General features: G+C 43.3%; 1 protein-coding gene across 8 annotated transcripts in view; it reads left to right on the top strand.

The window, feature by feature from the left end:
- The first annotated feature begins 470 nt into the window (after window positions 1-470).
- PTPRM (protein tyrosine phosphatase receptor type M) overlaps window positions 471-17,796 on the top strand; it is a 449,220-nt gene continuing 431,894 nt past the window's right edge. For all 8 annotated transcript variants that reach the window (XM_065752038.1, XM_065752030.1, XM_065752031.1 and 5 more), the window contains exon 1: window positions 471-840. In XM_065752038.1, coding sequence (XP_065608110.1) covers window positions 768-840 — 73 coding nt within the window. In that variant the 5' untranslated portion in view covers window positions 471-767. The remainder of the gene's footprint in view (window positions 841-17,796) is intronic.

Here is a 17,796-nt window from a genome sequence, read left to right on the forward strand (position 1 = left end):
CATCGCCCACTTTTGGCGGCGGTACCCGAACCGGAGGCGGTTCTTCCCGGCTCGGTGCCCGCAGCCCGCTCTCAGCTCCGCATCCCGCTCCGTCGGTGCAGACTCCCGCGGCGCCCGCCGAGCAGCCCTTCCGACAGCGCCCGTAGAAACCAAACAGAACCATTACGAAACGCGCGGCTCTGTCCCCTTCCGACATTCACCCTTTCCTTCCCGGCCGCCTCGGGGCCGCCCATCCCCGTCCCCGCGACGGGCGGTGAAGTTACCGAGGCTGCGGGCTGAACTTCGGGGCCGAACGCGGCGGCTCTCGGGCCGCCGAGCACGGAGCTCCCGTCAGCGGCCCCAGCCGCGCCACGCACGGTCGCCTCGCCCTCTAGCGGGGCAGAGCGGCGGCGCCGGCGGCTGGGCGTGCCTTCCCCGCTCCCTTACCCGCCCGCCCGCCGGGGGGGACCGCGAGTCAGTCCGGGAGCCGAGCGGAGCGGGGCCGGCGGCGGCAGCGGGCGGGGAAGCGCCGGGATCGCGGTTCCCCCCGGGGGAGGCGGCCGGAGGGGACGGCGCGAGGGAGAGGAGCTGCCCGAGAAGCCCTCCGCACCGCTCTCTCCGCTCCTGCCGTCGGCGAAGGGAGTCCGAGGGGAGCCGGGGGCCGCGGGGCAGCGTGCGGGGATCCGGCTCCCCCTCCCCGCCGACGGGAGGGGGGCGAGAGGGCCTCCTCCCACTTTGGCGAACACTTTGGCACTTTGCTGGATCCGGAGCAGGAAGGGGGTGGAAATATGGGGAAAGTTGGAAGTTGCCTGGTGACTTTGGCCGGACTTTTGCTGGCAGCGGGAGCTCAGACGTTCACAGGTAAGGGGCCGCCTCGCCTGCACCGCGGCTCCCACCGGAGCCGGCGGGGCTTCTCCTCGTGTTCCTTTCTCTCTCCGTCCTCCCGGAGGAGGGTGACACGGGGGTGGGGAAGAGAAAGCCCCCGAGGGAGGCGGGCGGGATGCCGCGGTCGGGACGGGCCCCAGCTCCCCGCCGCCGGCTGCCCGGAGTTCCCCGCTGCCCCATAAGGGAGCGGAGGGGCTCCGCTGCCCCCGGCTCTGGGCGTGAGCAGCTGCGGTGCTTTCCGCTCGGCGTGCAGACGGTCAGGGCGCATTCGGACCCCCTGGCTGCTCCCCGTCCTGTTTCCGTGCTGAGGAAAGCCGTCCTTTTAGACGAGGGTTGTGAAATAGTTCGGCGCGCTCCGTGGCTGGGAGTCACTTCGGGGCTTTTTGGTTTGTTTCTCATGCGAAGTTAGAGCGGTACGGCAATTGGGGACATGGGGTGTCGGGCTCGGGCTCCGATCCGCTCGGTGAGCTCTGTCTGTCCTGCCGCCCGGCTGCTGCGTTGCGGCTGTCGTGAGTGCGTGCTCTGCTCCTAAACTTTTCCGAAAAAAAACCAACCAACCAAACAAAAAACCTATCGAATTCCGGTTTTGTGTCAGGTTCCGCAGACCTTCTGTGTACGAGGCTGCGTTTCCCTTAGGTTCTCTGCAGCGTTATTCCTGCGGATGAGGCAGAGGGTTCCTGAGCAGGAGGGATGCTTTGATATATAAGAACGATGAAATCTTTCCCTAACACTCGTGCTAGGTTGAAGCTATGCTCCGCAGCGAATTATGGAACTGAACTCAGGCACGTTAGCCCTATAACTCCTTAATATTGGGAGTCTGGTGTCCAGGCTTCAAGGAGAGCTCTTGCTTCACTCCAATGAGTCCCAAACTCATTGCTGCCCTGCACGAACTGTCAGGCTTCTTGCTTAAAGTTGGTCTGGAACAGCACTTCTGAAGTGACCTACATGTGTGGTACCCTGATGCTCTTCTGGAGTCAGCACGTTAAGTGCCATTCATGTATTCATTTCCATAGCCACACGCTGTGGCAGCAAACACACAGTGACAGAAAGCACTAACAGTTCAGCGATGTCCTTAAGTGGATTTAATGACCTGTGCATAGGCTTGTGGCAGAAGGGGTGATTCCACAGCTTCCCGTCCACTGAGTGAGGGATGCTGCGATCCACACACCTCAGTGGGGTTGTGGAGAACGTCACGGGGTGCAGGATCTGGCCTGCCCTCTCCTTGTGTGCACATATGTACATGTATGTGAAATAATGAATGGAAAGCCCATTAGTGATGGGGCAGGTACAGGTTGTTGTTTTTTTTTTTTAATATTGACTGTTGGCACTCAGAAGAAAATTGATGAATTTTTGCACTTTCCCTTTTGAAGTGTGTGTCTGGGAGTCGGTTTTGCTTAGGGGGAAAAAAATGCTGTAGCTTTTGTTGAAAGCAAGATGCATCAGTGTCATAGAAATTAAATCACACAAAAATCTGCTCTTGGTGCTTGCCATCCCTTGTTGCTGATGGGAGTTACGTGAATAACCTCTAAAAAGTTTAAAAAGCAAATGAAGCAATAAAAAAACAACTCCATGGGTGTTTGAAGCAAAGAACAGCAGTAGGTGCGTTAAGAAGTCTTTGGCGTTTCTCGTTCTGTTTTTATTTTTACCCTTTCATAGAGTAACTGATCTATTCGGCAGAGATTACTTCTAATGTTACCTTCAGTCATTGTTTTATTTGCATTTCATGTTTAGAAAACAATCATAGCGAAAGATCAGATCTTGGCTTTCTAAGGCCTGGAAGCTTTCAAGTAATCTTTGGAAAGCAGCTTAACAGTTAATAACAATGAGATTTTCTCTGAGTCCTTAACTAAGGAATTTAAAATTCTGGACTCATCAGTTCCAGAAGCAAACGGTTTCAAGAATTTGGATTCAAGACATGCTGCTGAAAATGTTGTATTATATGGACAGTGCTTATTTTAAGAAGTAGCTGGGGTCTTACTGCAGAGCAGATTGATGGTTCCTGAGAAATGTTTCTGTACCTGGGTCGGCTCATTTCTCTTTACAGTTTTAGCACAGATATGACAAAGTGGGGCCATGGGAAGGCCGGAGGTTTACATTGCAAAGTTCCCGGAATATGTGGCATTACTGTCACACGCAGTGTGTCACTTGGCTCTGCGATGCTCCTTCTCCTCCCCACGGTGGGTTCTGCAGCTCAGGGGGAGCGGTCCCTCCCTGTGGGGGATCTAGGTCAAACCAGAGATGTGGCAAGTGAGAAAGGGCACTGCATGCCTAAATATTAGGTGTTCCATAAAATGAAAAGTCTGGATGTAATGAGTTCTGTCAAACACTGGAATGGGTGTCTGAAATTGAAGGCGAAGAGATGTGTAATAGAATGCAGAAACTGTGCTTTTATAAGGGCATCATGTTTGTGTGGATTTACATTTGCCCACAGCCTGAATTCTGAAATTGGTGCTTCTTTGCTTATAACCCGACTGACCCAGAGAGGCCTGTTATTAGAGCATGCTGTTCTCTTGCTGCAGAAGGCAGCAAGGATGTGTATTAGCACATTCATTTTAGAGTACTCACGTTCAAAGTTTTCATTCTTTGAGAGGGGATGAGCCCTGTTGCAGTGCTAAACAGAGGGGGGTGGCATGGAATTGCTCCTGGGTCCCAGGTATCTTTGTGCCAGCACAGGAGGTAGCTGGAAGGAAAATGGGAGGGAGGGAAGGTGCTGCACAGAAACGGGAAACTGCTTCTCTTAAAAACTGGTAAAGGTTTTACACAGAGCGCAGCGTTCCTCCAGCTGTTCCATGGAAGAAAAATACAAACCTTGTACTCTAAATAGGTACTGTGCCTTCATGTTCATCTGTTTCGGTTTTGGGTGTAGGCACTCCGAAAACAAGAATCACATTTTCCAAAAACAGATGTAAGGAATAAATGTAACATGCTGATGTTGAAACTTCCTGAACACCAGCATCGTCACAGTGCTTGCAGAGAGGGAGGATGGAAAGGAAGAAGAGGGTGAAGTCTCTGTAGGTCCAACCCTGGCTGAAGGGAAGTTTCTGGCAATGTATGGAAAGTAAAAACTTTCTGCTGTTATTAACTGTGCTTAAAGAGGTTTCTGAGAGTATTCAGGATCTGTATCTGGAAGCCTTTGATAGGCACTCTGATCTTTTTGTCCCCAGTGATCTCTAAGCGTGTTTTGTGTCTTATTTTAACACCTTCTGTGTTTGCTGGTGTTGCTTATTCCACCTGCTTTCCTCCTGTCTGTCTACGGTCCCCATCCCTGTGCTGTCTGACAGAAAAATACTGGGCGAGCTGTGGGGAAGGGTTCTCAGACCAAGAGCCTTACTATCGGAGCATTGTGCTGCTCCTTCTGCAGCTCCCATTTATGCAGGTCAATGATTTGATTTGTGCGCTACACTCAGGAGTAATTGCATTTAAAATGATCCTGCATGTTAGTGGAAGAATGTCAGAGAAGCAGCTTCTAATAGGTTCTTATTTTTTAAACGCTTCTGACAGTTAGAAACAGATGAAATAAAGTTTGCATTTCCCCATAAATTGGGATGTGCTCTGGAATGCTGCAAACAGAATTGAGGGTATGGACTTCGGGACTGTCAAAAAAGAAACTGCTTTTTTATAGTTCTGCTGTCAAAATTAGTAAAGAAATCACATCAGAAATTAAGAATAAAACTTCCAGAAGATTACGAGGATGTAATAATGCTGAAAAATTCCGTTCATGTCTTTTAGTCTCACTAATTAGTAGTCATCAAAATCCACGAGGAAAATAAATGAGTGTCCAGAAACAATATAGCAGTGTATCGCTTATGGAAAATCTATTTTGTGCTAACACAAGTGCTGGATTGACACCTAGAGAGCAAATCACAAAATATATTGGGGTACAGCAAGCAAGCTTCTGGCCTCTGTCTCACTAACATCATTTGGGTCTGACCTGGAGAAATGCTGAGTTTATTTTTCTTGCTCAAATGCTGAGTGGATCAGTGAGTGTGGCAAACTGGGGGGGTTACTGGTGGCCCAGGGAACTCGTACAGGTTGCTGCTGGGACATGGCTTCACTTTTACATCATTAGATTAATCTGGTGGAGACCTGGTGGAACACAGTGCTGTTGTTGGGTCGGAACCTGAGATCTGATCCTAGATTTAATGTGTTGCATTTTGGTTCTGATTCACTTGAGTGGGATGACTCTTTGTGTTTAAAGATGTTAGTAGCATTGTCAAATGGTGGTGTAACTGCTGCTAATAAGTTTTAAAGGCGTTTCCACATAAAATGACTTGAATTTATGAGCCCTAAATCTTCCATTCATGTAAAAATAGCACTTCTCAAAATTTTACCAGGAGTAAATTGTTTGTTAATGTGTGAGTGCATTTGAATTACTTTGCTTCTGCTCTGTTTTTGTAGGAAACATTAAAATGGTCCTCTTTATTTCACTTGATTTTGCTGATAATTTCCAAATGTGCATTTATGATTTAATGTGTATTAAAAAGGATTTCAGGAAGCCAAAGACAATTCGGAACATATGATGATAAGTTTAGTAATAATCTTTTTAAAAAAGAAATATTACTGTGTCGCTTTCTTCTCCTCTCCGTGCTCTCGTACTTCTTTCTGCTCTCGTACTGCGGGAACACTTCCTGAGTCTGCCTGCTGTGATCTGCTGCTGATCACTAGGTGTAGCTGCATCTCTAAATCCACTTTTCTCCGTGTAAGAAGAGGCAGGGCTGAAAGCTGAGCTTCTGACTTGGGAGGTCTGGAAATCTTTGTCCCCTAAAGAATTCTAATCTATTGGGTTTTTGTTTGTTTGTTTGTTTGTTTTCCCAATTTGCTTGTAACAGAACAGAACTCTTGGTTACTTGTAAGAATGCTGCTTTCAGTATCATTGTTAGTATTCAGTGGAAGGATGAAAGCAGTCTGTGATATAACAAACTGCATGAAGTTACAAAGAAACTGTTGGTACTTTCCTAGCAGTTTATCTGGAAGGATTATTGCTGCAGAGGTGTGATAAGATTGTATCTTAACCATCGTGATTGACCTGTAGATACGTTTAAAGCAGAGCTGGAGTATTGTGAGGGTACATAGCTTCTTAATGCATTGTGAGGAGACTTCTGCTCTGTTCGAAGTAAGTAGTTTCAGAGTTACCTTGCTGTCAGTACAATCCTGCACTGATTTTGTCAGAGTCGTGTCACTTCTTAAGCCACATCACTTTCTTCAATGTTAGGAGGAGTTACAGAGGGTAGGTCCCCATGCATGCTTTAAAAATGAAGGTGTTTTAATGCTCACATTTCTGAAAGTAATAACAACACAAATAAAGGTGTATTTACATCTCTGACAAATATTTTCAGTAGCTACAAGGAATAGGAAAGGAGCAGCTCTGCCGTTTCGCTCTGCCTGACCCTTTGCCACTTAAGGAGCAGTGGTAACAAAGTAATGACCACATTTGTTCAGATGAGAGCGCGGGATTGTTAGCAAGAGGGAGTGCTGACGGCACTGGTTGGAATTCAAGTGTTTGGGTATGAAAGGTATGAAAGAGTAGAAGAGATGAGTCTTGCTGGAAGAGAAAAAAATCTAGGAAAAGCTGAACTCTCAAGGCAATTAAACTGCATCTGGAAAACATACATGCATTTATAATTATTCACATTTTCATATTTTTGCCATCTTAGTTTTGAACACACTTGTCTCCTTAGATATGCAAGGCTTGAATAGATCTTCTGACAGCTTTACATAGTAATAGTTGATTATCTTTACACATACGATTAAGTGTAATGATGTTAATGAACCTTCAATTTTTCTTTTTCCCCATGGAATGGCGCAAAAACAACACTTCTCCCATAAGCTTTTTTCTTTTTCCTTTTCCCCCTAGATATTTGTAATCTGCACTCATTTAGACAGCAGTAGGGATTTTTGAAGAGGAGACCCTTTCTTTTCTTTTTTCTTTTTTAGTCTTCAGCATTAAGTTACTGTAAATATCTTACACAGCACTAATTTTTTAAGCACAAGAGATGTAGTTTTGCTCCAGAATAGATAATTACCTCTTTCATCACTGTAGCTCTTCATCTTCTAGGGGAGTGAAATTAAGCATCACATGACTGTATGAGAGTAGTGGTACTTTTCCCACTCCCCAAGTTTTATGACACATTGAGTTTGGCAATCTTTCTACAAAGATTGTGTGTTAGTAGCTTAAATTCTAAGGGTAGCTCGGTTAGGTGGAAAGAATGCTTTTTAGTTGTGCTGACGAGATTGTAATGTAAGATTGAGGAGGATATTACACGAGTTTCTGTGCACTTCCAAGTGGATGGATTGTGGTCCAGCAGTGCCTTAAGGTTTTGTAAGGAAGTTGTTCTTGCAGGTAAATGAATAGAGTGGCTTTTCACATCTCTGCTTCTGGTGAATGTAGACTAGGCTGAGTAAATAATTCCGTAATGTCCATAATGTTCATATTTATACTTGTACTTATAATCTAAGTACTAGTTCATATGTTTATGTTTTAAAAAGTTGATGAGTTATTACCCTTTAGCAGGCTATTGCATTTTTCATGGTGTACTGGGGCTGGGTGAAATGTATTTTTATTTTTATCTCCACACTTGAGGTTCACCAATCCCTTATCCATGGCTTATCTGGTATTTTACGACCACAGGCAGTCATCTACATGCACGTCTTAACATTTCGGTTGCTAAGTCTATGTAGTTTCTGAGGGTATATAGAGGATAACAGATCTCCAATTTTGAAAATGAATGGTACCAGATCCTATCTCAAGCAGAGGCTGATATTTCCTAAATGGATTCACACTGTCCTCTACCTGCAAAGAGTCTCACTTGTATTTTCAGGTTCATGTTTTTTTCCAGGTTTAGTATCCAGTTCAGCTAAAAATTGAAAACAAATATGCAAATCAATTTCCACCTCCTGGAACTGTGTTGGGCCCCAGATCTGACTGTCCTTGCTGCGGCTGCTTGGTGTAGTTATTCTCTTTTCTTAGATTACTGAATTTGTTTTGTCTGAATAGAATTTCATTATTATCTGTTCCCTTTTGCATCCTTGTGCTCCTAGTAAATAAAATCACTGCAAGAAGTCCAGTGCTTTCTAACAGCTCCTCAACCTGCTCAAAATATGCTCATACACTGGGTAGAAACTTGCTTGAGTGAGGAAATGTATGTGAGTCAAGATTTAACTCTGTTTGCCAATCCTTATAGGACCACGTGTCATGTATGTAATGACTGTGATGTTTTTATCAAATGGCATAATTCAATGTCAACAGCGTCTGAGGATTACAAATTTTGGGAGCTGTTGGTATTTTGATAGTTTAAGATCTCTTTTCCTTCAGTGCTTTGAGATGTCTCATATAATCTTACCCAGGAAATGATTTCCTTACCCAGAGGAACTTTTTGAGCCTGTAAGTTTTTTCTGGCTCCATGTTGGTATGACATAGTGGAACATGAAGCATACCACTGGTACACAGCATGCAGAAGACAGATGTAGATTTTAATTCCTGTTGTATTAGCCAGTTGCTTAGCGATCAGATCTTCTGCCTAGCGGGAAGCCTGGATTTAAGTACATGTTCTGGCATTTCAGTGTGATAGAGGTGAGCATCTTCATAGTTAATCTTTTTTTTTTTTTTTTTTTTGTGGGAGCTGTTTAGTTTTGACCATTACTGAAGAGACAAATGTTTTTGTTGTTGTTTTTGTAGCTAATGTTTAAGAACCCCTATATTTTCTTTCTTCAGTATTATTTTTATGGCATGAAGCAGTGAGAAGGGAAAGTCAGGCTGGATAACAGGAAAAGGTTCTTTGCTAGAGTGATCATGCACTGAAACAGGCTCCCCAGGACAGTGGTCATGACACCTCTGTGGAGCCAGGAGTTGGACTCGGTGATCCTTGTGGGTCCCAACCCTTCCAGCTTGAGATGTATGATTCTGTTTGGAGAACATTTACAGCAGCCACTAACCGCCACTTACAACTCTGGTCTTCCCTGAAAACTCAATGTTGCACTTAAGTACTGTCAAGTATTTAGGAGATAAAGACAGTTATTTTATTATGGATTAAAGACATTATTTTATTATGGATATTTGCAGGAAGTGTAGTACTCATTGGGATAGTTCCTACTCTAATTACTGAGAACTACTATAGCCTTTTTTCCTTGAATGTTCCATTTTCTGAATTCTGCAGAGTAGATGAAGATTATTTTACAAAGCAACACATACAATGCAATATAAGCACTTTACATAACACATCACTTCAGCTGTTTATCTTTTTAACCTCTGCAAGAGGCAGCTATTCCTGAAGTAATTTCACAGCTATGTCAGATCAATTGTTGTCCCAGTAATAATTTTAAGTCACCATGCAGTTGATGCCCTCTTTACTATGTCTGAGAGATGTCATCTTGACTCAGCCTTAGCTCAGAACTTCTCAAAGCATCTTTCTCTGCTGCAAGCACCTTCCTGAATATGAAAGCAACCTGTCGGGGTTGGGTCTGTGATTGTTAAAAGAAACCAACAACACTAAACACAATTTAAGTTAATATTTATTTAAAAGCCTTGGAGGTTGGAAATGAGAATGGGAAGCCTGTACATTGCCCAGCATGACTATGTTCTGTTTGTAGTGACAGCAAAGCATGTGGGTTGAAGACCACACATCAAGTTCATGAGGTGTGTTTTATTTATTTTTATGTTGAGAATTGTTGCTAGAATTTCCCACATACATCTAGGCTAGTGAAGGATTTATGTGAATTAGCCTAGCATTTTCATTTCAGCATTTGGAAATGATTGCACTTTCAGAGTTTTATTTACTTTTAATGTTTGAGGAAAGAACACACCCTCTAGGACAAATATGCGGTGAAATTGTGTACGGCTCAAAAGCCCAAGACGAATTGAAATATATTCTTCACAGCAGCAGTGCAGCAACAGCAGAAGTGATTTTTTTTTTTAAAGTCTTATAGAAACTTCAGAGCTGTATCTTTTTATCTACAAGCCCTTAACAGAAAGTCATTTTTGTCCACTAGAATGTTACTTCTTTGCATCCTGGACTACTGGGGATGTTACCCACATTAGAAACTTCACACAGCTGCAGAAAAGATGTGAAATGGCATTTAAATTACCCCTTGTAAATAATATTCCTCACCTACCTTTGCTGTATTTGCAAGTGAAGACGAGTGTATGACTGTGTGTGTGGGTTGAAGCAATGGATGTGCTAGCAAACAGTGCACACTTCGGCCTTGTTCAGCTGTACCACCCTCTGTCATGTGGTAGGCTTGGAGTCTTGAGTGCAGACAGGAACTTGAGTTGGCAGTAAGGCTGAAGCCTTAGTTGTTATGTTTTTAAATGGAGAAGTTTAGAATAAAGGTTGGGCTTGTTGTCACTGTGTCACTTAGGTTGCTTCAAGAGAAGTCAGTCTACATCAACTGTTGTGCACTTGTTTACTGTTTTCGATATTCTTTCATTTCTTACAGAGAAACATACAGTCTTTGGACATCTAAATTGGGAGGTACCTGTTATGACTTGGTGAGAAATGGAAATTGAAGGCAGCTGTGTGATTCTTCTGGTGTCAGGCAGGAGCTACTCAGAAGGTTTGAGCACACACTGAGTTGCATCATAGAAGCTTGCATTTTGAAAGCTATTGCTCGCCTGTCAGTTCTGTTGTGTTTGTTGCAAAACTTCAGTCAGTTTCTGATGTGTAGCCCAAACTTGAAGACTTTGTAATGAAAACTGTCCATATTTGTGAAGATCTCTATTTCAAAAATGAATGCAGACTCGCAGCTTCCTCAATTGGTACACAGTAAATCTGCCTCAGTGAAGTAGCATCTGACAGACTCGTTCCCTTCAGATCTGTGCTTATGGTGGGTGGATGGCAGGAGCTTTGGGAACCACTTGCTGTAAGTGAGAAATCTCACATTTCCAGAACTGGCTCTGGTAGTCATCACAGTCTGCAGAGTGCTGTGCTAGATTTACAGCCGTAAAAAATTAATTCTGGCCTGTGTGTCAGAAGATGTGCATTTCCAGACTTTGTGAAGTGGAACTGCAGAAAAATCAGATCTGTATTCTAGAAACTGCCTTTGAGCAAATACATGATATTCACCAGTAGTCCCATTCACATGATTTCAGTGCTTTGACTCTACACAGTGGTCTAGCAATAAAAGAAAGAATTGGCCAATTACAGTAATCTGCTAGAGCTCTGTACTCTAGAATTTTGTGCAGAGAAAGAGGGAGGGCTCTTACCTGCTCTCACTTCTGTCTGAAATTGCACTCTAACACCATCTATTCCACAGAAAGTAACACACATATTTAACAAAGCTGTTAACCACAGGGCCATCTCTAAGGTTGTATTGCTCAGCTGCTACCTCTCACACCCTCTCTACCTCCTTCTCCATATGGCTGTCTTCCCCTCATCAGCATGTTCCTCACACCAGGAGCCACCAGGGCCTTCCTCTGCTCCCCTCTCTTCCCAGTTTGGAGATGAATGTTCATATTTAGGTAAGGGCACATAGCCTCTGGGGACCTGCAACAGGGCTTAGGGACAGAATTCCTGACTGCCTGACTATTTTTCATACCAAGAATGTATATATATTTTTTCCTTCTCTTTCTCCTGTGGCAGATTAGATCATAGTGGACCCATGTATATGTTGTGACAGATGCCAGGAAAGCATGTGCATGTGCTTATGTGTAAATAGTGGAAATGAGTAGGGCTGAAGTCTTGCTTTGCTTTGCACTTTGCAGAAACAGCAGGCAGTGCATGTGGAGAATAAGATACTGCAGCCAGATCTAGATTTCAGACCAGATGGACGTTATTTCTAATAATATTTGGGTGTTAATGGTTTTTATTGGAGTGTGAAGTAAACTGTTGTCATTCTTGTTCTTCAAGCTGGAAAGAATTACTTGACACTATTATACTGTCACTATCTATGCAAATACAGGGTTAGTCGTGGGCATGCTATAAATAATTCCCAAAAGCTTCTGATGATGCAGTAATTACAGGTGGGCAGGTGTTGCACAAGTCGTGTGAACACTCCAATATCAGCATTTTGTAGGGCTGGAGCAACAAGGACATGGGCAGCCTTTGGAGAAATTCATTTGGAACTCTCCTCCTTGTGGTTAAAGTGTTGATAAGTGCTATGTGAGAGGTATCAGCTCTTCTCTGAATCTTCTGTTTAGGCGGAGAGGAGGATGCAGAATCTTGTGTTACATAAATCTGCTTCCTTTCTTAATATATACAGAATAAACATTGTATACAAACATTTAGAAAAAAATGTTGCTTCCTTATTCAACTCCTGCAATTAAATATTGTTGTATCAGTGCTTTGGCTTAATGTGTATTTTGTACAATGTTGACAGGTTAATTTTGGCTGTTATTTTTATGTGCACTTCTAATGCATGTAAATGCATGTGGAGCGTGCTCTGTGCTATCTTGAAAATGGAACAACAATTCTGTAAGTTCATGTTTCTTTCTACCAGTTTAAATTGTGCTTTAAGATGAGCTTGAAAGTTCCTACTCAGTGTGGAATGTGCAATTTATTGATGTGATTCCTGTTGATGAGGGTTCAATATAGGAACAGGATACCAGCCATGCTCACAGCTGCATACAGAACGATGTGTGCTCTCCTGGGCAGATGCCGAAGAGGTCTATTAAAACATTCAAGTTGTTTCTTCATATTGGGAGTGAAAGATTCCTTCTTAATCCTCATAAGGCTGCTGTCGCTGCTGGAGTGTTAATAGATAGTCTAATTTGTGAGCTAAATTACTAATTGTATTATGAGTCTAAACCTTATTAAGCCTTTTGTGTAGAATTAGATCACAGAGCTTTGGGAAACTGAATCCTGGTTGGGTTCAGTCTCCCCTTTTCAAAGACACATGGAGGCATTCCTGGCTTCAGAGCTGCAGCTGAGCTCAGTCACTGCCTGCTTCATCATTGATGGGTTCAGAAGTTGGAAGCAGTAAGACTGAGAATAGATCCCCAAATCTCAGTTACATGAAAGGAACACGGTTCTGTAGATGAAGACAAACTTCTTGGTAATATAAGTGGAGTGAGTTACAGAAGTTTGTTCCAAAGAAGTTCATAACCCACCCAGAGATGTGCAGTCACTCAGCTGTGCTGCTGAGTGATGGGCCCCTTCTCAGCTGTTGCACTGTAAGCTCAGCTGGGTCACCTGAGGTGGTTCTTGCTCTTTGCTCTGTCTTTGCGTGGAGTCAGCCTGCTAATGCAGCCCAGCTGGAGGCAGAGCCCATCGCCTCCAGCGGTGGATCAGTAATAAATAAACAAAGTGGGGCTTAATGGATTTTGACATCCCTTTCAATAAATTTTTATGTTGGTCTGTAAGCTTGTGAACTCTTATGCCTTTGATGTAGGAATGTTGCACCCATGGCAATTCATGTTCTTTATGAGAAACTGTACACATTTACTCAATATATTTTCCTGTATATACATGAGATACGTTCCCAATGGTATTAAGTTTTTCTCTGTGGTTTATGCAGTCTGAACTGCTGTGAGGAACTTCTTTTAAATCTTAAGTTACCAGAGACTTACATGTTTCTACTTTTATTCTTTACTACCATAAGTTAATGGCATTAGAGAAGTATAGACAATGAATGAAAGTTACAGGATATATATTTTGTCACATCATCTTTGTATTTTAAAGACATTTTTCTATGAACTGTATCAGTAAATGTGACATAAATAGAGTACATTAATACAAAGTTCAGTATCTGTTCTGGAAGAGTGACCTTTCAGGTTATCCACATTGTGTTATTACATCTCTGCAAACAGAGCAGCCCAAAGCCCTGCAGAGAGGTAACTGCCTCCAGGTGTGGCTGTTGGGTAGGGGTCTGTACAGCTGCCATACTGATTATTGTGCTTACTGAAGTACTTTGGGAGATTACTGTGGTTTTTCAGTTGAGATGGGTTTTTGTATTTTTTGAGGGATTTTTTTAAGTTTTACATTATTTTTCTAGCAGTTTCTTAGTCATGCACAGTATACCTTGAGACCAAAGTAGCTGCCATTTCTAATTGGCTTAGGTGTGTATTGGCATGATTGCCAACTTGCTGTTTGTCCTGGTTTCACCTGAAACAGAATTAATAGCACACTAATGCTGTTGCTGGGTGATGGGAGCACACCTGGGGCTGGGCTAGGCCTCTCGGTGGGGTGGGGCCAGCATAGGGGTCTGAATTAGACTGGGGGTTGTTCTGTACCACTTGACACCATGCAGAAGGGTATAAAGCTGTGGGCAGTTGGATGGGGACTGTGTTCTTTGTTAGCTGCTGTATGTCAGTAGGGTGAGGCCTTGTGTTGCTGGGTTGGCATCAGGTGCCACACATTGATGAGTGGTAGGTAATCTTGTTGCAGCTTTATATATGGCTATTGTTGCTTTTTTGTTTTCTTTTTGCTCTTCTGTCTTGGTAAATGGCTTTTAACTCAACCCATTTCGTTTTTAGCTCTCTTCTTCGTTCTATTTGGGGGGCAGCTAGTAACAGCCTACTGCAACAGTAACAGCTGAGCTGCTGCTGGGTTAAACCACAGCAGTACTTTTTTGGCATTCAGCATGGGGTGGGTAATACTGGCACAGACTGGGTCTCTCTATTGAAACTGCAGGGTCTGTTGTGGAGATTGGAGCAACTGTCCAGCCTCGGGGCTGACCTCTCTGGGGCAGTCAATTCCAGTGTACCCTTACAAATGAAAGCAAAATGCAGCCAGTCCTCTGTTGTCAGAGGAATTGAGAAAAAACATGTTGGTGATATCAGTTGAGGAATGCCACTTGGCTGCTCTCTTGACTCTGTGTTAAAAAAAAAGGAAAGAAAAATCGACAAAAAACAACAAAAACCTTGATGAAGTGGGTCATTCTGCTCTGATGTTTGTTAAGTAGTCTTGGTCATCTTCTTAGTCTGGCCTTGGTTGGCTTTATCTGTTTGTGGGATGTCTTGTACCTTCCCCACCCCCTGAAGGTCGATAAGTGGTAACTGCACATTCCTGTGGTTCTTTTCTTGGTGTTTATTTTGTGCAACAGGCCATGTTTTCAGTGAAAACAGGAGAAGCAAGTAAGAAGGACCAGTTATATCACATTACTAACAAGTACTAGTATCACTTACTGAGGGTATTACAACATAAAGCAGGGCCTCAAGTCCTGGTTTGTTCCTGTTGGTGGCACTGGCACAGAGTGTATAACAGCTTCATCTGCAGCTGCTGACTGGAACAATTAAGTGACCTATTTAATTTGGAGAGTTTGTGTGCTTGAATGTACTGTTGCACCTTTCCTAGATATGGGAACAGAATATGAATCTCTTGTCTCTGGATAGTACTGCTTCTGATTTTTCTATTTTCTTTGGTACTCCTTAAAGAATTTCACAGTTGTTGCCTTTTCTTCAAGGCAAATCTGAAAATGACTAACGAGGTGATAAAAATAAATAAGCCACCTCTGTTAACCATGTAGTAAAGTCTGTGCTACTGTTTTCTGCCTTTCTGGGGCTGGGGCGGAGGTGGCAGGGTGGAGTAAGCAGCAGTGGGTGGTAAGTGCTGTAGGGTATTAAGTTGCATTGTGGTCATGAGAATCACTGTCTTCATCAGTGCTCCATATGATTATTTTAGTTACTCAGATATCTGAGTTAAATGCCTGATTTCAGAATGTGGTTTTTGGTAAATGCACCCTTCACTGAACTCTCAGCACAAGCTGCTGGTGATGCTGAGAGGGTAGGGCACTACCAGAATGCTGTCAGAGCTGTAACAAGATCTTTCCTGAACTTGGTAACTGTGCATCCATCTGGATGATGGTGGTATCTGCAAATGGTCCATGTTTATCTTGATTAGGTTGTTCCCGTATGTAGTGGAAATGTTAAGTCAGGGCTTGAAACAGTGATTGAGCACCTGGTGGGAAGGCAGGGCCAACCCAGGTGCATTCAATTCCCAGACCTCATTTAATGGTTGGCTGTGGAGGCAGGAGTATCTTGCTGGAAATCCATGCTTACCTGAGGCCTTCCAAAGGTTAGCGGATTTTTCCCTTTGTTTCTGTGCCCGTGGCTGCTGCATTAAGCATATTCTTACTTTCTGCTGCCTAGGGCTTTGCTATTCTGCTATCATTGCTGTGCTTTCCATTGTATTTTAGCATTGCACCATCTTTGTGCTGTGGAGATGTAGATTTTACAATGCCTTGGTGGGCAAAAGTTGCAGTCACCTGCTCTGTCTTTTTACTCAGCATCTGCTGCAGTAAAGTTTGCTGCTTCTTCCACCCCACTTCAGCGGTTTGCTTTATGCTCCTTCCAGAAGCTGCCCACTTGCTTTGTGAATCTCTTCCTTCAGGGTAGGAACAGACAAACTGCCTGCTCTGATCAGCAGGACCTTGGAAGAGCAAAAAAGAGCACGTTGCCTGTGTGCTGTTGGGTCATACCCATCCAGTGGGCCATGACCACTGATTTGAGTCAGGAGGGAAGAGTTTGAATAATGTGTAAGGTGTTGTCATTTACAGGAGGGGATGGGAGCACAGTTGTGAGATAACTACCTGCTTTACAGTGCTAACGATTGGATGTATTACACATTAATAGAGAACTTTCTATTGACACAGGTACAATCTCCCAGTGGAAGGTATAGAAAAATGTAGTTTCATAAGTAGTGAGTGATGAGAAAATGTGGCTCTCAGCTTTTGTGTCAGCTTGGGAGCTGGGACTGTTATCTGAAGCTGGGAGAGGTTGTTACAAACCTTTGGAAGTCTCACATGGAGGCTGGAGTGGGACATAGAAGGGACCCACCAAGCTCCCAACTTGGGCTGTGCTGTGCTTCTCAGAAGCCAGGGCTGGCTTAGGCAGAAAATTGCTTCTAGAATTTTTCTGGGGTTACTACTCTGCTGCTGTGTGAAATACAGGGACAGTTTGTATGCGGACGAGCAGCACTATAAAAGCATTGTAAAGTAGGAGCATTTCAAGGTACATTTAGTTGCACTGCTTTTCTGCTTGTGGTCTCTATATTGCATTTGTGCTGTGGGAGTTAGAGAGTTGGTGTTTATTCCTAGAGGAGGGAACACTTGTATGCTTAGAAAGGGTGGGGGGGAGGGAAAAAGCATAACTATGCAGTTGTTATGTTAAATGAATTTTAAAGTTGGTGAGAAGAGCCATTCAGAGATGAGAATGCTTGGGGGAGAAAGGAAAGCGTACTGGAGCCATTTCACCTTGAGGGCTTAGGCAGGATTGAAGAGAAGTGGTGCATACTGAAGCTTTGTTTATAGTCTTTCACTTACTGTTAATAAAACAGAGATGTTCTAAAAGGTTTCCATAATTAAAATGCAGTCCTTGAGTGTAGTGTGTTTTGAGAGTGGGCTAAAGGCCTGCTGCCTTTCTGACTGCACAAATCAGTACTTATGAAATGTTGTGGTGGACTTTTTGAAGTTGTTTTCCATTGGAATGATGTTAGAAATGAGGGGCATTAAATAAATGAAATCAGAGCTTATGGGGAAGCCGATAAGTGTACAAATTGACTGATTAGTAACTTATTACCAGTACAGATATTTTTTGTCTTCTGTTTTTTTTTAATTGGCTGAATATTAATAAATCTGGCTTATTTCTGGGAAACAGCAAGTTCTAATGGTCTTCCAGAAATTCATAACAAAAAAGCAAAGGAATTAGCATAATAAATAATTATTGCTTCTAGGGTTTTTATTGTTAAGATAATAAAATGTTAAAAAGCAAACCACTTGAGTAGAAAGTAATTGCACTGACAAGCACCACACAGCAAGCATTCACAATAAAGCAAACCTTCCCTCAATGTCAACCTGATTTGCTATCCACATAAATGCTTCCTCACATTATGGAAATGTGCTTTTTCTATCAACGGAAAAGAATAAAACTCCAGGCATCTAATTAATCTTGTCTGACGTATGATTTTATACTCAGGTTAAAACACGAAGCAGGTAGGTCTATTTTTTCCTCCCTCTTTGTGCATGACCACAGGCAAATCTCTCCATTAATGTCAAGCTGCATCT

This window comes from Cyrtonyx montezumae, unplaced genomic scaffold (genome assembly GCF_038088225.1).
Source record: "Cyrtonyx montezumae isolate F1298 unplaced genomic scaffold, pur_monq_1.0 scaffold_8, whole genome shotgun sequence".
NCBI lineage: Eukaryota > Metazoa > Chordata > Aves > Galliformes > Odontophoridae > Cyrtonyx > Cyrtonyx montezumae.